The sequence below is a fragment of the Euprymna scolopes genome, chromosome 1, assembly GCF_053919585.1.
Source record: "Euprymna scolopes isolate OS-2025 chromosome 1, ASM5391958v1, whole genome shotgun sequence".
In the NCBI taxonomy this organism is placed as follows: domain Eukaryota; kingdom Metazoa; phylum Mollusca; class Cephalopoda; order Sepiida; family Sepiolidae; genus Euprymna; species Euprymna scolopes.
This window is the reverse complement of record NC_136482.1, coordinates 132759656-132784880: the sequence shown is the minus strand read 5'-3', so window position 1 is coordinate 132784880 and position 25225 is coordinate 132759656. Positions and strand designations below refer to the sequence as shown.

Here is a 25225-nt window from a genome sequence, read left to right as displayed (position 1 = left end):
AAAGGAACATGTTTATGCTGCTGCTGCTGCTGCTGCTGTGTGTGTATTTCCTTCTCCAAAATTGTTCTAAATTGTTACGAAATAATGTGTCTTTTCTTTTTGTACAATGAATTTTTTGTTTTATTCTGCGCTTAAAAGTTTAATAAGGAGCAAATAACTGAATTCACAAAAACCATGCAATTGCATGCGAGGCAAGCACAACAAAAGCAAATGGAATATTTACAAGAACAATAATTAAAACAAAATGAATTATTACAATCTATATTAATGAAGCAAGCAGAAAAAGAAAGATTGTCGGTTTATACCTTAAAGGAATTGCAAAGTCTCTATCAGAATTTTTGTATGAACCAACAAATGGTCTGACTTTTCCAGCATATTTTAGGAGATATGAAAATATTTTTTCTAAAAGATGTTAGTCGTGGTCTGACGAGGAAAAAATTATTCTGCTGTTACAAAAACTCAGATATTTCTTTTAAAGAAACGATAGATATATTATCGAGAATTTTCGATGAACGGGACAGTTATATGCGTCATAAGTATCTAAATATTGTAAAACAAGATGAGGAGGATTTTATTGCTTATGCAGGAAAAGTAAATGCCCAATGTGAATTATTCAGGATAAAAGACCTCAAAGAAGATATGTTTAAATTTTTAATATTTGTTCAAGGTTTAACAGTCGCTAAAGATAAAGAAATTCGTTCAAGGATATTATCAATCATGAATTCAGACATTGAGATAACTTTACAAAAAATACGGAAGTGTGTCAAAAGCTGTTGAATTTAAAACAGGACAATACAAGTATTAAAGGAAAAAATATTTCCCAAGTACAAAGGGTTAAAGAACATGAAAAAAAATACTGTAGAAAATGTGGAGGAAAAAAATCACTTCACAAAGTGTTATTTTAAAAATAAAATATGCCATGAGTGCGGACATAAAGGTTACAAATCAACGGTATGCAAAAAGAAAAAGACCGTAAGCCTGAAAGAATGAATACCATCGGATCTAAAAAAAAGAGTCCATGAATTATAAGAAAAGAAAATATATTTATGTCAAAATTAATGGCTGGAAAGTAAACTGCCTACAGGATACTGGGAGTTATATATCCCTAATTGATGAAGTAATTTGGAAAAGAATTGGATATCCAAAGTTACAAAATACAGAAAAAATTGCTAGAGGTGTTTCTGGAAATAGACTAAAATTCCAAGGTGAATTTTATACAAATGTGACATTGAATGAAAATACAGTAAAGAACAAAAAATATGTCATACCAGGAAAAAATTATAATTTATTTGGTATCGACTTGATGATACTATTCAATTTATGGGAGAAACCCATAAACTCGTTTTGTAGAAAAGTAAGTGTGGCAGGGATAGGAAATTCCAAACTGCCAGAAAAATTTATTTAGGATTTAAAAAAAGGGATTTTAAAAATGTATTTTCTGAGGGACTGGGTTGTTTCACTAAGATTGAAGTGAAATTTGAATTGAAGAACAATGCTACACCGGTGTTCAAACCTAAAAGGAAGGTTCCATTCTCTTCACTGGAAACAATAGATGAACTAAAGAGACTCAAAGAAAATGGAGTAATTGAAAAATTGAACTACTCAGAGGGGGTAGCACCCACAGTATATGTAAGAAATAAAAAAAAAAAAAAATCAGGGTATGTGCGGATTTCTCAACTGGACTAAATGATTGCTTAAAAGATCATAACTATCCGCTCCCTAAACCCGAGGAAATTTTTTGTAAGTTGAATGGGGCAAAATTTTCTCAAAAATTGATTAATCAGAGGTATAATTGCAGGTCAAAGTCTAGGAAGATTGTTCAAAATACCTGCCGATAAATACCCATAAATGATTATTTGCCCTAAAACGGTTGGCTTTTAGTTTGAAAGTAGCCACAAATTTATTCCAACAAATTATGGATACTATGTTAGCAGGTTTAGATTTTGCAATGGCTTACTTAAACGACATTCTAATAAGGAGCAAGAATGTTGAAGAACAAAAAATCCATATTCGTGAGGTATTCAAACTACAGATTCAAAGTGGCTCTCGAGAAATGTGAATTTGGCATGGACAAAATTGATTATTTTGGATACATAATTGATTAGAAAGGTAAAAGACATAACCCAAACAGTAGAGAAGCAATTAAAGACATGCCTAGACTGGACAATATAGCGAAATTACAGTCATTCTTGGGTCTAGCGAACTACTATAATCCTTATATCCCAAATATGAATGAATTAAGAGCACCCTTAAATGATTTATTGAAGAATAAAAAATGGCACAAAAAATTAAAAAAGTGTTTGTTATCAGATACATTACGATCCGAAGGAGGAGTTAATTGTAGTAGCAGATGCGAACGAATATGGGTTAGGAGCCATGTTTCCACACAGATTAGAAGATTGGTCTACTAAACCAATTGCCCATGCTTCAAGGGTTTTGTTATCTGCAGAAAGAAATTATAGTCAGATTGAGAAAACAGGTCTGGTAATTGTGTACGCTATGAAAAAATTTATGGAAGATCATTTGTCATGCAAACGGACCATAAACCATGACTGTCGATTTTTGCTTAAAAAAGATATTCCTACCCATACCGCAAATAGATTGCAGTGATGGAACATTTTTTTTGCTCAACTACAATTTTAAAATGCAACACTTACCATCTAACAAAATTGCACATGCAGATGGTCTGCCCAGATTGATTCCAAGTAAAACAGAATTGCTCGAAAAAACGGTTATAGCAGCACTAAGAGAAGAAAATAAACTAGCAGACATACTAACAATAAAATTTATAAATACAAACACCCCACAGCTGCAAACACTATAAAGGCGTTAGACGAGTTATTTGGTTGTTTTGTTAGTGACAATGGTACCATGTAAACAGGACGAGAATTTAAGGACTACTGTGAGTCACTGGCTATGGAACATTTGCGGTGACTTCAATGTCCATAACTGGAATGGCTGACCCACTCAAATAAGACAGATGATGAGGAGAGGTTCTGTCATGATTTTGACATTGCCTATGACCTCACTCAGATTGTTCGCGAGTCCACCCGTGTGCCCGATACTACAGGTCAGTATGCAAGCCTTCTAGACCTGTTTCTCTCAACTTCCCCTCAGCTATGTTCATGTGCTGTTCTATCTCCTCTGGGATCCTCTGACCACGCCGTTGTATCAGTTAAGATAAAAATGAAATGTAATAAGTCTTCAGACGTACCTCTCCATCGTACTGTATACCGATACTCTATGGCTGACTGGGATAGCTTCTGCACATTCATATCTGATCTACCCCTGCATTCCATGTTTAAAAAGGATGTGTCATCTATAGTATCAGACCTAACCGAATGGTTAATTGTAGGCCAAGACCGATTCATACCATCCAAAAAGTTCCAACAAAAACCTAACAGCTAGCCATGGTTCTCCCCTGAATGTGCTGTTGCCATTGCGCACAGAAATCACTTTTTCCATAGCTATCAGTGTAATAGATGCACTGAGACTAAAGCTGCTTTCAGGAACGCCAGCAACCACTGTAAAAGAATAATAAAAAAATGCAAGAGAGCTATATGCTCAGTCTGTTAAATCCAAAGTAGCTGATCAGTGGCTTGGTTCCCACCAGTTCTGGCAAATAGCAAACAGTATCTTGGACAGAAGTGTGCGTTCTACCCCAATCATTATCAATAGACCAGAGGTCATCTCGGCAGCATTAGACAAGGCCAAACTATTTGCCAAGAACTTTGCAGCTAATTCTACCCTATGTGACAAAGGCCATCAACTCCTTGTGTTTCCTCCTATAACACACAACACGCTATGCAACATACAAATATCTGTGCGTGAGGTCGCCAAGCTAATCAAGAACCTTCATTCCAGTAAAGCAACTGACCCTGACGGCATTACAGTTATAGTGTTAAAAAAAGCTTCAACCAGAACTTGCCCTCATACTTACGAAACTGTTCAAGCGTTGCCTTAAGGAGAAGTGCTTTCCAACACTCTGGAAAACCTCATCAGTATGCCCTGTATTTAAGAATTCAGGTGATAAGTCATCTCCCTCTCAGTACAGACCAATAAGTCTCCTGTGTGTCATGAGTAAGTTGCTTGAATCCACATTAAATAGAGAAGTATAAATAACCTTCTTAGTGACACGCAATATAGTTTCCGTTCTGCTAAATCTACAGCAGATGTGCTAACGGTTATATCTCATAGGATTAGCAAATCTCTCGACTAAGGCTTCCTTTTTAAGACAATTGCTCTTGACACATCAAAGGCCTTCGATAAGGTATGGCATAAAGATCTACTTCACAAGATTTCCAGCTATGGTGTAACTGGAAATATTTTCTCAATCATTAAATCATTTCTCTCTGATAGGCCCATAAGAGTAGTGGTTGATGGGCAGAAATCAGAGGTATGCAGTATTAATGCTGGAGTCCCTCCGGGGTCCATCCTGGGCCAACTCTCTTCCTGATCTACATCAATGATCTCCCAAAACACATACTTAAATCATTCGTTGACATCTATGCTGATGACACGACCATCTATGGCAACAAATCAAAGGCTGTAAATGACAAAGTTTTCTCTGATTCTCTCTCCTCTGATCTCGAGCGCGTGGTACAGTGGGGGAAGACGTGGCTGGTTACCTTTAATGCATCTAAAATCAAGCTCCTATCTTTACATCATTAACGCTCTGATCCCCATCTGGCATCAATTGAAATGGATGGCTCTCGTCTTGGGGAGGCTCCATGTTTTGACAAGCTTCTGGGTTTGACCTTTACTCCTGATCTGAAATGGAACAAGTACATCAAGTCTGTTGCCCAGGTCGCTGGGAAAATGGTGGTATCCTTCTACCGCTCCAGAAGATATCTCACTACTGATGCAATTCTCTATCTATATAAAAGCCAAGTACATCCAAGGATGGAATACTGCTGCCACATCTGGGCAGGAGCTGCTAAAAACAGCCTATCCTGCCTTGACAGAGTACAAAATAGACTTCGTTGTTTAGTGGGGCATGCCCTTTTCTCTTCCCTGCAACCTCTCTCCCACAGAAGAGATGTTGCGAGGCTATCTTTGTTTTATCGTTATTTCCATGGCAAGTGCTCGTCTGAGCTCCAATTTCTGGTCTCCCCTCGCCAATCTTTCACAATAAACACCCGTCTAGCTGAAACCACTGTCAATAATTTTCCCCACTCTTTATCTGTGCCTAAATCAAAACATACATTCCATGAACAAAGCTTCTTTCTTAGAACTGCACGCCTGTGGAACTCTCTACCGCTTGCCTGTTTCCCTCCTGACTTCAATTTGGATGTCTTCAAGTCCAACATAAACAAATTCCTGATGAACCACCCCCTTAAGTAATGACACTTTATCAAATCTTCAATATTAACGAATCCTGCAACACTATTCCATTGATTACTGTACACGCAATAACCCTTATCCCCGAGCGGCTTCTGGGCCTTAATAAGTGGTGACTTCCATGTAAAAAAAAAAAAAAAATGTCACAACACCAACTTATAACCCTTGGTGTAACGGGCAAGCAAAAAGTTTTATCGATACCTCCAAAAGAGCATTGAAAAAGAATAACAACATCGACACTGAAGAAAAATATAATTTATAGGATAACACCAAACCAGAATACTAATTCAAATATATCACCAACTGAAATAATGTTTGCCAGAAAAGTATGCTCCGTGTTCGACCGATTAATTCCGAGAAAAAAAGAGAAAAAATATTAAAGATAATGAAAAGTACAGGACGTATAAGGACGATAAAGTTTTCTTTAAAAGCTATCGGGCAGGAAAGAGTTTTTGGGAAGATGGAATAGTCTCAAAAAGAATCGGGAGAATGGTCTATATAATAAAAGGACGCACATTTTCCAATAAAAGACATAGAAACCAATCGAGACCAAGATACATGGAAACGGTGGAAAATCGAGAGGTACCAATGGAAGTGTTGTACAACACTTTCCAACTTGAACCTCCAAACAACAAGGAAATATTAAGGGACGTATCAGTAACTAAAAACTAGTCAATCTTCAAAATTGAAGAATTCACAAATGCAAACTGTAAGAAGTGAAAGAAAAAGGAAAAGGGCCGAACGCTTTGATTCAAGCTCAAAAAGAACTAAATAGTAAAGCCAAATTCTAGGGAAGAATTTAGCTTGGGTGAAGGTGTTATAATAGAATGACCTAGCACCCCTTCAGACAATAAGATAGACATTGTAGATATACTCCTCCGGGATTAGAGAGTTCGGAAGACACTGAACGAGACAGACTTTCGTATTATACACTTTGTAAATAAACCTTTGGATTTACCCTAAGTGAATGTTCTGTGTTATGATTATCTTAAGAAAGATACATCAGAATAAAATAAGTTTGCTTTGTTTTTATCTTTTGATAAATAACAAAGAAAAGTACACGAAAAAATAAACAAAATAAAAGAAAAAGAAGAAATATGTGTTTTTATCTTGAAAAAAGGGAAAATATGACATTTTGTACTCAGCATTTCATGAGTTTTAGGTAAGTTTGTTATTATTGACAAAACAAATCAAGTTGATAAGATAATTTGATAAAATGTGACATATTTAAAATAACTATTGTAGTTATCCGCTTAAAAATATTTGCCAGATATATACAACTATTCCACAACTCCGTGCACTAATCGGTTTGTCGTTGGATTTTTTTGAAAGATCATATCTATACATAACCTATTCACGATTTAATTTTAAAGTTATGATAATATTCTTTTGAAATATGATTCATTCAGTTTTTAGGTTAGTGTTCAGTTATCTATGCTGATCTCACGTAAAATGATGACTGATTTTTCAAAAGGTCTTTAAGCAAAATAATTCCGCTTACAGACCATTTTGAAATTTCAAACTTAAACTTCCTCGAACTGATTGTCTTTGAAATTCTCTCCCTGCTCCCTGTTTCTCTTACTGTACCAATATGCAAAAATTTAGATGTAATATGAACAAACATTTCGCGGCACACTCCTCACTTGGGATGACCCTGTAGGTATGAACCCTAAATCACAGTAATCCCTTTATATCTTGGTGGCAATGTGACGTGTTTGCGGTGAATAAAAAAAATGAATCGTGCACATTTTACAGGACGGCGAACGTGTTATATATGCTCGTCGAATATGCATTTGGATAATAAAAATTATGAAAAAACTACGTTTAAAACTTTTATAATACTTGATTTGCTTATATCTATATACTCTTAAAAAGTTTTAGGAGTTTGTGAGTTCGTACACAAATAAAAACATATAATTGGTTGACAAAAAGGAATCAGCAGAGGACACAACAAAAGTAGTAGTTTTTTTTTTACAAACTCGATTTCGAAACTCATTCAGTCGAAAAGATTTTTTTTTACTGGATATGTGTTTTATAAAGTTAAGCAAATTAACATGACATAATAACATAACAAAAACATTGATATCACAGAAAATAGTAGACATAAAAAGTATTTGGCTTGAGTTTAATATGAATTATTTTTTGTTTAAAATCATAATTCCTACTGTTTTAATAAAAACAATACATCTATACATTCACAATAGTTGCTTACTCTCATGTAAATACGAAACAATAGAAGTTAGATAAAGATAGAAAATGGCATACACAAGTATTGTATTAACGCCGTTCAAGGAACAAGTATAAACTAGTTATAAATACAAATAACTGGATCTTAGTCGAGCGAAACCCAGAGGCTTCCTTTTTGTTGGCTTTTACAGCTCATGTAAAAGAGAGGCCACTCCTTAACCTGAATTGCCCCACTTACTAACTTAATAATGCTGAGTACTTAGCAAAGATACATAAAATATTATATTTTTGAGCCTTTGGTATGATTCAACCGAGGATTGAACCACGACCTCCCATCTCACTAGCAAACATCTAAACCATTATTTCAAATACATCGAATAATATGTAACCATTTAATAAATATATGTACCAGCTGGATAGAAAAATAAAAGATAGCGCATGTAACATTTTTATTTTAAAACTGTTCTCTCTCTTTTTCTACCCTTGTTTGTATCACTTCTCTCTATTTCTCTCTACCTCTCCTTCCAATTATCCATCTTTCTTTAGCTCTCTTTCCAACCTGCTTCTCCACTCTATCTTTCTCTCTTCAACTTAATAGTCCTCATTTTGAACCCCTGTCCCATCGCCACGATGTTGTATCCCTGTGCTTGTTTTACAAGTATTTTAATGGCATGTGCTTTGGTCAACTCGTTGCAAATATGCCCCTTCGACGTACATTTCCCGAACAAATCTTCTTAGCAACAAAATCACGCCCCTTCACTGTTGAGGTCCCTAAATGTCAGACAGTTTCTTCCTTCGAATAGCTAGACTTTAAATGTAAATAAATAAATAAATAAAAAATAAAAAAAATCACTTATTAGAAAAATAAAGTAATCCATGTTTTACCTCTCCACGCAGTAATTTTGCCCTAGGTGCTACGACGGAAGAAATATAACAATTTACCATAACAAGGTTGGGGTCACACTGAATCCAATGATGTAACAGTATCTTATGTAACATCTGACTTTTAGCCAGACACGCACATAGCAGAATTAGGACTATTCCTTACATAGCAGAAAGCGATACATAATGTTCTTTCTCTCTCGCTCTCGTGCACGTGTGTATGTGTGCTTTATTTTCTCTGCCTCTTTCTATACTAACTCTAGCTCTCGTTCAAACTTTTTGTCGCTCTCTCTTCCTTCTTCCCTCTTTGTCTGTCTGTTTCTCTATGTCAACTGGTTCAATAATAGAAAGAAAAAAAAAAGAGAAACAGAAAGTGTGGAGAAATGCGTGACTTACCTGGATAGACCACGTGCGGGTCGTCACCGAAAATAAATAAAAAGAAAGAAAAGAAACGGTCAAGACTCTTATTTATAGAGTAGTGATCACGTGAGTTAGAAGAATATGCAAATAGAGGTGAACGATTTTGTGATATAAAAAGCCTGTGTTGTTAAGAGGAGGGGCAGACTGTTGGCAGAAGTCAGTGCTGTCAGACGTGCTTTAGAGTTTTTGTTATTATATGCTGTGCTCGATTGTTGGGAGAGAGAAAAGAGAAGAGGAGGAACCAAGAAGACATTCTGCAGATACTTGACTTTGTGTTGGTTTTAAGCTATTTCGGCGCTTGGTGTGCGGTTACTAACAATGGACAGATTCGACATTCGCTTAATACCCGAGTTCGACGGATCTACCACTGGACCGGCTGTCGTCGAATGGATTGAAAAGGCAGAGAAAATCTGTAAACTGTGCAAAATTAAAGAACCAGCCACAGTTATCCCTTTGAGGCTAACCGGAGGGGCCTATGCAGTCTACCAACAACTCGGGGATGAACCAGACTGGGATGAAATCAAGCAGAGCCTGTATACAGCGTTTGGTACAGATCCATTTGTTGCGTGGCAACAGTTCACGAGCCGGACACTTCAACCCAAGGAAACAGTCGACGTGTACCTAGCCGACCTGCGAAAATTATCTGTACCGTTTGGTGGGGTCAACGATAAAATATTAAGCTGTGCTTTTTGGTAGGCCTACCCGAGGAGGTCAGTAAACTGTTGCGGGCATCATCAAGAATCGATGAATTGTCAACTGATGAGTTATTGGCCCGAGCTCGAAACATCTGTAAGGAACAGGAACCAATTGCAGCAGCAGCTCGTTTTCGACATGGAGGCAATGTGGACTCTCTTCCAGATAGTAATAAGCATGCCACCCCAGTGTGCTATAAATGTGGGGAGGCCAATCATTTTGCTAAAGAGTGCCGGAGTGATAGGAGAGGTGTATATCCACAATCAAAGAGACCAGTGCAATGCTATCGCTGCAATAAGTTTGGGCACATATCTCGCAACTGTTCGGGAAACGAAGTTGGGGGCAAGGTACTATCGCTACCCTTGCCCCCTGCCAACCAATAAACACAGGATTGCCTGTCATTAGCGTTAAACTTGATGATGTGCAGTGTTCAGCACTTATAGACACGGGGTGTTCCCGGTCTATAGTTAGTGCCCATTGTTGTCCGGTGTGGCGGAGGAACCCAGTCGGCGTTATGACCATCAATGGCTTATCACGGGTATGTTGTGGTGAAGGGACAGTCACAATCTGTACTGAGAAGGGTGACACAGCTAAAGTTGACGTTCTGGTGATGCAGGCTACGACATGTTGCTTGGAATTGATGCAATACAAGCACTAGGAGGCGTTACAATCACAGCAGCTAGAGGTATCAGGCTTGGAGAAGGGAAAGACGTCTTTGCAGCCATGTCGATTGAAGAAAAGGACTTCTGTGCTACATTTGATGACAACGAAAGGGTGTGGACTGCAAAGTGGAAATGGGCCATGGGCCAGGAACCAGATCGGCTGTGCAACACGATTCCAGAGTATGCAGTTTCTACCAAGAATAGGGCCGCATATGAAGAAGAACTTCAGATGTGGATTGACAATGGTTGGTTAATACCATACCCACAGGAACGTCTGGGACCACCCAAGGGATTAATTCCGCTCATGGCTGTTGAACAACCTACCAAAGAAAAAATTCGTCCCGTAATGGATTACCGAGAGTTGAATCGGCATGTTGATGCGTTTACCGGAAACGCAGATGTGTGCGTTGCTAAACTGAGAGAGTGGCGTCAAAAAGGGAGCAATGTAGCACTTCTGGATCTAAAGAGGGCCTACCTGCAGATACGTGTCCATGAGTCATTATGGCCGTTTCAGACAGTACTACTCAAGGGAAAACTATATTGTTTGACATGTTTGGGTTTTGGCCTAAACGTAGCACCCTTGATTATGACAACCATTATTAAAACTGTTTTGATGCAGGATGAGACCACAGCAAAAGCTGTTTCAGCCTACATAGATGACATCTATGTTAATGAGGACATAATGTCTGCGGATGCAGTTCGAATAAAACTGAAAGCGTTTGGGTTAATAAGCAAAGACCCTAAGCGCCTAAAGGATGGAGTGCCCGTGCTAGGCCTCAAGGTCTGGGAGGAGGGCAATACGTTGCGATGGAAGCGAGGGAGCCCACTTCCAAAGTTACCCAATGTATTAACAAGACGTACTGTGTTTTCTATCTGTGGTAAATTGGTAGGACATCTACCTGTCTGTGGATGGCTCCGATCAGCAACAGGAGTGGTGAAAAGACGAGTGACTACAGTAACAAAAGGATGGGACGATGTTGCGGATGATGATTCTCTCCAACAAATGATGGCTGAAATGTTGTTCAGAGTGCATAGGAATGACCCTGCCCGGGGTGAGTGGCAAGTGTCTGGAAACGAACTAAATGCATGGGTTGACGCAAGTTCGTTGGCTACAGGTGTCGTGTTGGAGCAACTAGGTGTTGTTGTGGAAGATGCATGCTGGCTTCGTCCGAAAAATGATGCCCAACATATAAATTTGGCAGAACTTGATGCCACGTTAAAAGGTCTTAATCTCGCATTGCAATGGCAGACTAATGTTGTGCATCTCCACACTGACTCATTGTGTGTTTACCATTGGTTAACCGACACCTTGACTGGAAAGGCTCGAGTTAAGACTAGAGCTGCAAGTGAAATGCTAGTACGAAGGAGACTAGCAATAATTAAGTGTCTAGTTGACGAATACAGCTTGCAGGTAGACATTACGTTAGTCTCGTCGATGCAGAATTTGGTTGATACCTTGACTCGAGTACCAAAGAGGTGGATCGATGCAATGAGGCAGGGATCCGATCTTCAACAACAAACATGCGCGACTGTAACAGATCAATTAACACCTGACCAGATCCGTATGATACACCAGCAGATTGGACATCCTGGAATTCAGAGGACTGCATATTTTGTCCGAAGAGTATGCACTGCAACTACAAAAGCATCAGTGAAAGCAGCCATACGTTTGTGTGAAGAGTGTCAGAGAATTGATCCGGCACCATCCCAATGGCAAAAAGGGAAGCTCGAGGTGGAGGGCAACTGGCAGCGAGTAGGGATGGACATAACACATTATGGGGACAAACATTTTTTGACCATGACGGATTGTGGCCTGACGCGTTTCACAATATGGCGCCTGTTGACACGACAGGATGCAGCCAGCATTATACAACAGTTGAGAGCCATCTTTTTTGAACGTGGTGCCCCGATTGAAATTCTGACTGATAATGCCGCCACATTTCGATGTCAAGAATTTCAGAAATTCGTGCACGAATGGGGTATTAAAATGCATTATCGGTGTGCATATTATCCCGAGGGTAATGGTATAGCAGAACGGTGTCACCGCACCATCAAAAGAATTGCAGCCAGGACGCAGTGCTCTATTCCAGAAGCTGTGTACTGGTATAATATAACACCCAAGGACAATGCAACACCAGCAACTGCACCAGCCAATGGGATTTACCAATATGAACAGCGTGTGAAAGGAGTTGATGCCATACCATCAGTGGTGAGTGTTGTCAATACACCATATAAGGTGGGAGACCTTGTTTGGATAAAACCCCCGAATGCTGGGTGCACTACGAAATTTTTCCGGGGAAAAATAGACGAAATCATAAGTCCTCAGACCATGTTGATTGGTGGCATACCACGTCACGTAAAAGATATCCGCCCTTGTTATACCTCCTCTGATTCTGAGGATGATGAGGAGGATCACACACCGTTCAGAGATGATCCTGATCACTTACTGCCCCTTCAGGTGAGCATAGAAATACCACCAACAGAACCAGACGAGGGAATGATGGGACATACTGATAACAATAGTGAGGAGAGCGATGGACACAAGGAAGTAATGCCTCATCGAAATACTCGACAGAGACGAATACTGCCCACTCCCCGTGATTGCGAAACCCCGCGAGAAGGGATGATGGCGCACACCGAGGAGATGACGCCTCCGATTCTTCGGAGAAGTACCCGACAAAGACGGATACTGCCCCCCTGCCCTGATTGTGAGACACCGCCTATGGAACCACGAGACGGGATAATGGAACAGACTGGTAGTAATGATGGTGGTAATGAAGAAAACAGCAATGAGGAAGTGCTGCCCCCGATTCTTCGAAGGAGTACTCGCCAACGACGATTGCCCGCATGTCCTGTTTGTGATCATGAGATCAGGGGGGAGTGTGGAGAAATGCGTGACTTACCTGGATAGACCACGTGCGGGTCGTCACCGAAAATAAATAAAAAGAAAGAAAAGAAACGGTCAAGACTCTTATTTATAGAGTAGTGATCACGTGAGTTAGAAGAATATGCAAATAGAGGTGAACGATTTTGCGATATAAAAAGCCTGTGTTGTTAAGAGGAGGGGCAGACTGTTGGCAGAAGTCAGTGCTGTCAGACGTGCTTTAGAGTTTTTGTTATTATATGCTGTGCTCGATTGTTGGGAGAGAGAAAAGAGAAGAGGAGGAACCAAGAAGACATTCTGCAGATACTTGACTTTGTGTTGGTTTTAAAATAGGAAGCTAACCGACCAGCTGTCCTAATTTCAGTGTTTTTTGTTTGTTTTTTAACAATATTCCAGTAAAAAAAAAAAATATATATATATATATATTCTGATCTCCCATGCACTCATTTGATCTCTGCTAACCCCAAGGAAATGAATATTACAGTATTTCTTTTACTATAACCAAGCCGAGGTCATGTATCTTGAATAGTATCAGACTTTTAGCCGGAAACACACACGGGCACACAAAAATACGACTTTTCTTTATAAAATAGACTAGCAAGGCTAATCAGCAGTACCCGGGAATATATATAAAAGAAACTAAATAGAAGGTATTAAATAGTGTTAAGTTTCTCACCGCATCCCTTGAAGAGAAATTCCTTTATACAGAGTGACCCCAAAAAACGGGCCTCAACTCAAATTAGGCCCCGTTTCTTAGTGTTTTGTCCAAATTAAATGAAACTTTGGTCATAACTAGTTTATTATATTCAAAATATCACATCAAAACACAAGGGTCTTTGGCCTTTTTTTCTGTTCTACAGCATATGTTCTAGATGGCCTCCATTTAACTTTTGTTTTTTTTTTGGTCACCCTGTATTCCTTTATATGCCTTCAGAGTGCTACTGAAAGTGCCAAATGCAATTAAGAATGCCTCCAGAGCAATGGTGTAGCAAATATTTTTGCTACTAGTGGCGGTCATAAGATTTGCTCCCCCCCCCCCTATCATCCGCTGGCCATTGATAATCTGTTAACCTTCAAAATTCCAGAAACTCCTCAAAATATTCATTTTCATGGAATTACAATCAAGGATCCAAAATTCGTTTAAAAACAGTATTATACACATAAAACACAAAAAACATATTACGACATTAAAAACTCATTTTGGTATAAAATTTCAGAGTTTTTGTTAACTTTTTATTATTTTAATTTTTTCTATTTTTACCTCCTGGCACATGCCGCCTGGGGTGGACCCCACTCTCCACCCCCTTTGCTAAGCCACTGCTCCAGAGTACTACTAAAACTAATTTCTACTACCTCTATTGCTTGTAGAAGAATGACACTAATTAGGAAATGATGAATTAAATGTAAAGTTGATGCTAACTCATTTTCTGGGCCGTATTGATACATGATAACATTAAAAATTGTGTTTAATTCTTGATAATATTAAAAGATATAAATGACCATTTGACTCCCAGGAAATGAATCTTTTTTATCTGAATTTTAGATACGATTTTTCCGGGGTTATACTGATTAAAAATATCATCTTTGTAGGATTTTGTTGTGTATTTTAAAGTTTTAGCTGGACATCCAAACACTCAGACAACTTCCTTTTGTATATATAGATTAGGTTGTTATATATGAAATACATCATATACATTGAAAACTGCATACGTATCAATAAAACACTCTAAAATGTCTTTGCATTTCTTTTCAGATATAATTTTTTTCACAATCAGACACCACTTATAAAGGTCAACAGCCATTCGAGGATAAGGGTTAACGAGATGGATTGTCAGTTTAATGATGAAGAATATTATCAGAGGACTGAAAATGATGAATGGAATGAACAAAGTTTGGTTACCCATGGGGACAATTTATGAACAAGTCTTTGTAACATTGAATTTGAAGACGACCATGTTGTGGTCTACAAGGAAGCATTCACATGATAGTGTATTCCACAGACACGATGATCTTGAAAAAACTCTGTTTATGGAAATTTTGTATGTAACTCGGCGCACGATGGACAAAGATAAAGTTCTTAGCAGTTTTTGGTAGAAAGATGAGTTCTTGTGAATGTCTTACAAAGAGGAACCAGTAATAGGAGCTCAGTTGAATACTTTTCATGGATCCATGAAAGTGACGATAGACTAGAGAAAGAATAGAAACGTTTTTTTTTTTTTTTAAATTTGGAATGGAAGAATGCACGAAACGCTCTACACTGGTCGAAAATGATATTAATAAGAATATAGACATAAATGGATATTCTTCCAGTTATGTATAAGTGGCTTGAAGAAGAGGATGATTTCAACCTAAAATGTGTTTTATTTACTTACTTAATGCATCTTGGTGCAACTAAATCTAATTTGAAATCATTCCCACTCCAGCAGTCAATCAACTATCTTTTTAAGCCCTAGCCTACCTTTCGGCAATCATACTGCATAAACATTACACCTAGGAACGATTTAAAACCTCACGCCCCAAAACACACCTCAGTCAAGGAATATTCAACAACTAACCCCCTAAAATTCAACCATTCTAAAAGGTGGTGGTAACAAGTGTTAGAGCTATGGTTTCTGACAGTTCTATTCCTAGCAAGGTCACTCATTAAGCGATATTAGAGCCACAGTTTAGCTAACAGGGCTCTACTGGAAATCATCAGGATCCATCATCGTGTGGTCGTTTTTGCCTCTGCACATGGCAAGCAAAGATGTGTCAGACACGAAACCACAAATCAATTGAGTAAAAGTGGCAACGTTATTTTCGCACTATTCCTTTGTGTGTTCTCAACCAAACCTTCTCTGATTTCGTATGCAACACACTGAGCCTTGCTGTAATCGCTTAATAAACAAACAGACAAAAAGTAGCAACTATCTACCACATTTCAAGATATTGCTTTCTTTTTTCATCCATTTTGCGTTTAATCTTTTAACCAATAGTAAAACAGTTTATCTTCCTACATCTCGAGCTATCCAAGCGTTCATATCCTTGTTGCTAAACAACCTTGTTATTATCTTCTTAGAAAATAATAGTAAATGTTTTATTGAGAACTTATAAACAATTTTTTGTTTTGAAGAAGCAAACTTTACATTTAGTAAAAACATATGGTCAATTACGTTTGCCGCACCTATCCATAAATGTAAAAAGAATTTTAAATAAATACTAGATCATCCATTGGACCAGTAGTTATATATATATATATATATATATAATATTATAAACACACGATTAAACCCAGATCTTCAACTTCCAACGTAGACCCCCCCCCTATCATGTCTCCTCCAACATCGGGGGGGGGGTCTACGTTTCAAACTTCCAGAGGTTGAAACCCAATTACAGGAGACTAAACCAAATCTATTATTCCTAAGTGAAACTGGCATTGGACCGACTATTTCCCTATAAGAGTTTGTAATTAAAGGATACTTTAACTTAACATTCAAATCTGACCCCCAAGATCACCATGGTCATGGAATATGTGCCTACATTAAAGATGGCTTTTCATGTGGTAGGAACATCTCCAGAGAAGATCCTAACTTACCCTATATGTGCTTCTGGGCTGCACTTGCTCACACCACTGCATTTATATTTGCCTTTTATCACCCCCATGACAGTGGAGTTACTATCTTTAAGAGCATATCTGAGAAAATTGACCACATCCTATCTGCTCATCCTTCAGCTAACATTCACGTCTGTGGAGACTTCAGTGTTTACAATGTGGAATGGTTAACCCATTCAAACAAGACAGATGATGAAGGGAGGTTCTGTCACGATTTCTCAATTGCTTATGACCTCACTCAGATTGTTCACGAACCCACCCGTATGTCCAATACTGGCGATCAGTATACAAGTCTCCTAATTCTTTTCCTCACAAGTATGCAAGTCTTTTAGACCTTTTTCTCACAACTTTCCCTGAGCTATGTTCATCTTCTGTTCTGTCTCTACTGGGATCTTCTGACTACTTTGTTGTATCAGTTAAGATAAAAATGAAATGTAATAAGTCCTCAGACGTACCTCTCCATCATACAGTATATCGATACTCTAAGGTTGACTGGGATAGCTTCCGTTCATTTATATCTGATCTACCTCTGCGTTCCATGTTTAAAAAGGATGTGTCCTCTATAGTATCCGTTCTGACAGAATGATTAATTGTAGGTATAGACCGTTTAATACCCTCAAAAAAAATTCCAGCAAAAACCTAACAGCCAGCCGTGGTTCTCTCCAGAATTTGCTGCTGCCATTGCGCATAGAAATCACTTTTTCCCTTGCTTCCAACATAACAGACGTATTGAGATTAAAGCTGCTTTCAGGACTGCCAGCAACCATTGTAAAAAAGTAATGAAGAATGTGAGAGGCGGCTGGTTCCCACCAGTTTTGGCAAATAGCAAACAGGATCCTGAACAGAAGTGTGTACTCTATCCCAACTATCATCAATGGATCTGAGGTAATCTCTTCAGCATCTGACAAAACCAAACTCTTTGCCAAGAACTTTGCAGCTAATTCTACCCTATGTAACCAATGCCGCCAACCCCTCATATTTCCTCCTGCATCAGAAAACACGCTATGCGACATACAAATATCTGTGCATGATGTTGCCAAGCTAATCAAAAACCATGATTCCAGTAAAGCAACTGGCCCTTACGGTATTCCAGTTATAGTGCTCAAAAAGCTTTAACCAGAACTAGCTCCCATACTTACAAAGCTGTTTAAGCGTTGTCTTAAGGAGAATTGCTTCCAAACACCCTGGAAAATCTCATCAGTATGCCATGTATTTAAGAATTCAGGTGATCGCTCATCTCCCTCTCAGTACAAACCAATAAGTCTCCTGTGCATCATGAGTAAGTTACTTGGATCCGTGTTAAATAAAGTAGTCAACCTTCTTAGTGACATGCATTGTTTCTGTTCTGCTAGATCTACAGCAGATCTGCTTACAGATATTTCTCATAGGATTAGCGAAACTCTTGATGGAGGCTTCCTTTCTAGGGCAGTTGCTCTTGGCATATCAAATGCCTTTGGTAGGGTATGGCATAAAGGTCTACTTCACAAGATCTCCAGCTATGGTATAGCTGGAAATGTCTTTTCAATTATTAAATAATTTCTCTCTGATAGGTTCATAAGAGTAGTGGTTGATGGGCAGAAATCCTGGATCCAACTCTCTTCCTGATATACATTAATGATCTTCCAAATCACATCATTAGATTATTTAAAGACATTTGTTCTGATGGCACTACCATCTATGGCAGCACATCAAAAGCCGTAAACGACCAAGTTCTCTCTGATCTTAATCACCTGGTACAATGGGGGGAAAAAGTGGCTGGTTACTTTTAATGAATCTAAAACCAAGCTTCTATCTTTACATCATCAACGTTCTGATCCTCATCTAGCATCAATTGAAATGAATGGCTCTCATCTTGGAGAGGCTCAATGTTCTTGATAGAGAGAGAGAGAGAGAGAGAGAGAGAGAGAGAGAGAGAGAGAGAGAGAGAGAGAGAGAGAGTGAAAGTGATCGATAGAGACGTAGTAAGAGCTGGGTCACTTGATCAGTTAATTGCAAAATATGACTCTATGAATTAAATTTTGTTTTCAAATATAACTAATTCTTGAACCAATGCTATATTATAACATGTATTTTGTGCGATTAAAATATATAGATAAAAAGCCTTAGAGAAACAAACGTTGATTAAATCAGCTTTATTATAATAATACATACCAGGAGAACCCATGGAAATCTCATGGTAGTTGAAAATTTTAAAAACACATTATAAATAAAATAAATAAAAAATTAAATAAAACATAACGACAAATTTAAAACAATTTTTTTAGCAAATTCCTTTTTAATCTTTTAAAGCTTAAAAGAATTGATTTAAAAAATTTAGATTCTTTTCAATGAAATTCAACACAATACATTGTTTTTTTTTCTGAATAATTTTTTAATATAAATTATAAAGGAACAGATATCAATTCACTTGCACATGTTTTTGAATTTTTTTAAAAGAATCTATAATAATAAAAAAAGTTACAGTCTCCTCTCAACATAACTTTTTTTTTTTAAATTATAAAATAAAATAGCCAATTTGAAACCGGAAACAGACAGCCATGTTTTTATTTTGTTTTGGAAACTTTTGGAGATGAAATGGTTTTAATGATTGCTAACTGATAAAGAACGACTATCAAGGAAGGTAATTCGTTTCTCATTAATTAATGTTCGTGATGATGATGGCTTTTTGTGACAAGTAAATTAATATTTAGATGTTTGCGGTGCAAAGCTCTATGCAAGTGAGACTTGTACATTGGATAAAGTAGACTTGTAACGATGGTAGTGCAATGAAAAGGCAATAATTAAATATATTCACAATCTATGTCCCATCGCTGCAATGTTGCATCCCTGTGTCTGTTTTATAAATATTTTAATGGAATATGAGCTGATGAACTCATAGCACTTGTGCCTCAACAACATAAATATCTCAAACAAGCACCAAAATCCCACCCCTTCATTGTTAAGGTCCCTATATGCGTTCTACTTTAATAGCTTATTAATCTGAATCAAACTAGGCAATTTTCATTTTTTATTTTTGTTCTATATTATTGGCCATGAAATAACATATTTCACTACAATTTATTTAAAATGATACTTAATCAGCAGTTTGCTAATATGGAAACATTCTTAAATACAAAGAAAAATCAGCTAAGAATAACTTTTATTCTTTTAGTAAGAATTAACGTTCTTTATTTGACTTTTTAAGCCTAGATATCAAACATAATGAAAAAGTGTGGTCAGAAAACATACAAATATTTAAAAAAACAAACAAATTTGAACATAATAAATCCCAATTTCTCTGTGTCGTTAATAGTAAATAAAAGAAATCAATAAATCCAATATTTCTACATTTTAAAGACATCGGAAACATTTATAAAGCCAATTTCAGTGTCAAAAGATGTTTTTTTTTTTCAATAAATGAAACACAAATCAAATGTTCAGTCGATACTCGACCATCTTAAATCTAGAAATATTGATTTATTAATTCAAACATGTACCAGCGTGATATCAACACTTAGAATAGACATTAATGCAGTCTCTGTTTAACAACAAGCGAACTCGTTACCTATTGACAATGAGAAAAAGAAAAAAAATCTATATCTATAATTCGCTGATGATGGTCGGGTATTGACTGAAATATTTGTTTCATTTAGTGAAAAAAAAAAAAAAAATCCCTTGAACCGAAATTGATTTTATAGATGATTTCTAATAAAATAAAATAAAAAAAAAAATTTGATGGATATGTATCAAAGTTATGTTTAGTTGAGAAAGAAACAGACCCTGATCTTTTTGCATTGTATTATTATTATTATTATTATTATTATTATTATTATTATTATTATTACAGAGATTTACTGTTATTTATTATGACAAAAAAATGTTTACAGGCTACCAGACACAACTATGTAAAGAAATCATACCAACAAGATTTTATTCAAGAAAGATCAAGGGGATGACAATCAAACAGATGAGCCGACCACATAAGAGTTGAGACTTGCATACCGCTCTTGACAGCTGAAAACTGTGATACATGGTGGAATTCTGTTTTCAAGCATGTTGCGAAGCTCTCTGAGGTATACACATAGTCCAAATAAGTAAAAGTCTGTTATTTATGAATATGTTAAGAATTGAAATTTCTTTAGTCATCACTTCGTATAAATATAGAAGCAAAAAAAAGCAAAAAAACAAAAAACAAAAAAACTAATGATTACTTACCAATGGAGAGAGGAATTACTTCTTTATCTTTATTTGGGGTTAGGTTTAAGCCATCTACAATTTGCCGAATCGGGTTGATGGTATTTTTCGCACAGAAAGATGAATGCACCTCCCAAGATGTCTTCTGATTTATTTCATTCATCTTTAATGATTTCGTAATGAAATTTCACCCTACAATATTAGGGATAAGAAAAAAATTAATAAATATTCGATATCGAATCATTCTTGTATGAGAAAATTGCTTCAATAACACTGAGATTAATAAATAAATAATAAAAAAAGAATGTTTGTAGTTGGATAATAAAAAAAGAATGTTTGTAGTTGGCTTCTTTTCATTGACTACTACACCGAGATGTAAGGGAAGCTGTCACTCCTTTTCCAGGATTTCTCTATTTACTCTCAGGTTGTAATACTAAGTGTTTAGCAAGGAGGCATGAAATACCAATTTTTTGAGTCTTTGATATGGCTTGATTGAGGATAGAACTCTAATCTCTAGGCCCATTAGTGAACGCTCTAAGCATTATGTCAAAATTGAAAATCTATACTAATACTCGTTGTCATAATCATTCCAGGATAAATTCATAATAATTGGGTACATTTAGAACATTTGTAGCATAACAAGGAAGGGGAATGAGGTTACATTAGTGAAGCCATGGCGAGAATTGAGGAAGTAATAGTCCTTTTTTTTTTAATGAAAATCTGTCCAGACAAGGTATAAAGCCACCTAATGTAAAAAAACTAAAAATTACTTTGAAGTAAAAAGATATAACCAACAATATACGTTTCATACATAGATTTCGACCCCCCCCCCTAAAAAAAACACAAACAAGCAGCAATTCTTTTCTCTTTGTTAGAAACATCGCTCATTGAATGTGAGGACAAAATAAGAGAAGCAAAAATAATTTTTTTCAGAGGCTAGTGTCTGAGACAGACGTTTATTATTCTGCTCTCTCTCTTTTCTTTTTTATCCCTCCCTCTCCGATTAGTCACCACAGGAGTTAGGGTGATTAAAGATCCTTTAATACTAAATTAACACGTATAGTGTTGCAATATATTATAAACCTGTGAACAGTAAAAAACGAGTGTTATGTTATCCTGATAAGATTTCTTATGAGTTCACGCACATAAATGAGATGCACTTGTTAGTAGTAATAGTGCTTGTTGTATTACGTAATTTATTGGACAAAATCTCTAACGAGCAGTTTCTTTCAGTCAATCAAAGAATATCAAATATGCATAAGAAAAATGTATTATAATAAGGTATCAAAGCAGTGGATTGGCGAAGACCACTAGACCAATGAGTTAAACGAGCTGAAACAAAGGAAGCAGGGAATAGATCAGACAATTTTGAAGAATATATGGCATCTCTATATTAATAGGATAGCATGTATATTATTTATTTTGTGTATCACGCTTACATTTGAGTGACTGTCGTTTAATCATTAGGGCTAGGACAACAGCATATTATTTTCATTGTTTTGACTCTCGAGTGTGTATCCGTTGATATCTTATATGCTTTTATATAAAGTGATGTGGTTATCAGTTGATTAACTGTGTCGGATATGTTTTTTTTTAATTTTTTTTTTTTATAACATCTTCACCCCAAACAAGGCAAATTGCCACTTTGGTGTAGGGGGCTACTATCAGGGGCATAAACTACTGGGGTGCTATGTTGGTTCACGTTACACTTGAACTTCTGCATGTCAGTACTGTTGGGGAAGCAGGGACCTGGAATGGAATTCCAAAGTCTAGTGGTTCTGAGGAAGAAACTATTGGAGTAGAAAGATCTTTTACAGCTAGGGATCTCTACAGTGTAGGGGTGGAATTTAGCTGCCTGTCGGGTTTCTCAAGGGTGCTCATGTCGTGGGGACACAAGTGTGATTGCAGTTCGTCAGAGCATTCACCACTAAAATACTTGTAGAACAGGCAGAGGGATGCAACATTTTGTCGATGGGACAGAGGCTGAAGCTTAGATGCCAGTTCAGGGCCTATCAGGTTTGCGACTCTCTTTTGAACCTTGTCTAAGAGCAAGAGACTAGTAGCAGATGCACCAGCCCAAATGTGACAGCAATACTCCATACATGGGCGAATGGTGGCCTTATAGAGGTACAGGATACTTTCAGGTGTTAGTAGTTGTCTAGCACGGTAGAGAGAGCCCACCTTTCTTGCAGTGGCCCTGGCAATGTTTTCAATGTAATTGTTCCAACTCATGTTTCCTGTGAACGTTAGGCCAAGGAGTTTGAAAGATTTACTCTCAGATAAAGAGTCGTTGGTCATTGTTATTGGTGGTAGAGAGGGTTTCTTGTAATTATTGAATGAAACTAGTTTAGTCTTGGCGGCATTGAACATGACCAACCATTTTTGTCCCCATTCCACTACAGATTGGAGGTCTTCCTCTAGTATTTCTGCCATTTCTTTAGAAATGTGTTCATTCGTCTTCCTGTCGTGCCTGTTATAGAGTGTAGTGTCATCAGCATATATACCCAACTCAGAGGCAATTTTGTCGGGGAGGTCATTTATGAATATCAGGAACAATAGAGGTCCAAAGATAGACCCCTGGGGCACTCCCGCATTTATATCATATTGTTTAGATGTACGACCGTCGAGGACAACATCGATTTTTCTCTTATCTAAGAAGGATTTAATCATGTTAAATATTCTACCAGTGATACCATATGAGCTAATTTTCCTGAGGAGACCCTCATGCCATACCCTGTCAAAAGCCTTAGATATATCTAGAGCTACTGGTCGCCCTCCCTCGCTTTGTCCAGTGAATGGTATATGCGTTCAGAGATTACAGTTAGGATGTCTGCTGTGGAACAGGCTTGTCTAAATCCATATTGTTGGTCAGTCAGAAGTTTAGCATCTGTAAGGTGATGGACTAGAGCATGATTAATTAAGGTCTCAAATATTTTGGCAAAAAGTGGGAGGAGGCTAATGGGGTGATAATTTAATGGGCCAGTCTTTCGCCAGAATTCTTGAATACTGGTACAACAGAAGCAGTTGTCCAACAGCCCGGAAAGCATGATTCATTAAGGCATTTGTTGTAGAGTTTGGAGAGAACTGGAGCTACTTCGGCTGAGCATTTTTTTAATAGCACAGCTGGGATGAGATCGTGTCCACATGCTTTCGAAATGTCAAGGTTTTTTATGATAGCATACACCTGAGCAGGGGTGATTTTCAAATCGTCTTGCGTGGCGTCTGTCTGTAGAGGAAAGGTAGGGGGTGGTTGGAAGGGTCTAGTGTGGAGTTGAAGGCAAACCGACTGGCAAGCATGTTAGCCTTCTCGGTTGCTGAGGAGACAACCTCGTGATTGTTGGTTAGTGGGGGAATTGTTGATTGCCCATTATTTACTACACTGTTGTAGATTTTCCAGAAGTCTCAAGTTCCTAGTTTTTGTGCTTCGATGTGTTTTTAGTGGTTTCCGTAAATTCTCTCTTAGCTGTCGCTATTTCCTTCTTAACGTTATTTCTAGCTTCTATATACTTCAGTCTGTTTGAACTGGACTTATGTCTGTTAAATCTGTGGTATGCATGCTGCTTTTGAGCAATGGCATTTGCGCAAGTCGAAGTAAACCATTGGGGAGTGTGGGGATTACTATAAAATTTCCGCATGGGAACATGCGCTTCGATTGCAGTTTTGAACGAGTCAGTGGTCTCGTTTGCACACTGTTCAGCAGGAAGAGAAAAAATATTTCCCCATGGGCATCTCTGATTAGTTCCTTGATGGCTTTCCAGTCAGCCTTTTTATAATATCTCGTTGTTTTGAGCACTGGCTCTTCAGTTTTGGCTCTAGAGTTTAGGGCGATTTCAACCATTATCACTGCATGATCAGCGTTCCCGAGTGGGCTGTTGGCCTTTGTTATGCAATCATCAGGAACTGTGCTCAAAAACAGATCTAGAAGTGATGCGTGTTGTTCTTCCTGGTCAGGGAAACGGGTTGGAAACGTAACAATTTCTGATAGGGAGTGAGATATAGTGAAGCTATGAGTTGTGCTGCCCACTGCATCTGTGTAAGTAGAGAATCCAAGCCAGTTTTTGTGATGGACGTTAAAGTCACCAAATACATGTACTTGTGCGCTAGTGTCGAGGGAGACTGCCGTGTCTATGCTGTCGAGAATCAAAACAATGATAAGAATATTCTGTGGTCATAGTCCTATTAATTATCATGGACTTCCATTTCTTGCAATAAATAATTTTACCAAGAATTCTTTATAAGATTTCGTTTCGGTTTCGATTATAGCTGATGGCATGCCACTAATCTAATTATATATATATATATATATATATATATATATATATATATATATATATATATATATATATATATATATATATTTATTTATTTATTTTTTCATAAGTTTTGGTTTCG

At 37.4% G+C, this 25225-nt stretch overlaps 1 protein-coding gene across 1 annotated transcript in view; it reads right to left on the bottom strand.

The window, feature by feature from the left end:
- The window catches only part of LOC145269469 (tyrosine aminotransferase-like), a 155392-nt gene that overhangs the window by 52910 nt on the left and 77257 nt on the right, over window positions 1–25225 (bottom strand). The window contains exon 2 of the mRNA XM_080125215.1: window positions 20855–21025. Coding sequence (XP_079981341.1) covers window positions 20855–20996 — 142 coding nt within the window. The 5' untranslated portion in view covers window positions 20997–21025. The remainder of the gene's footprint in view (window positions 1–20854; window positions 21026–25225) is intronic.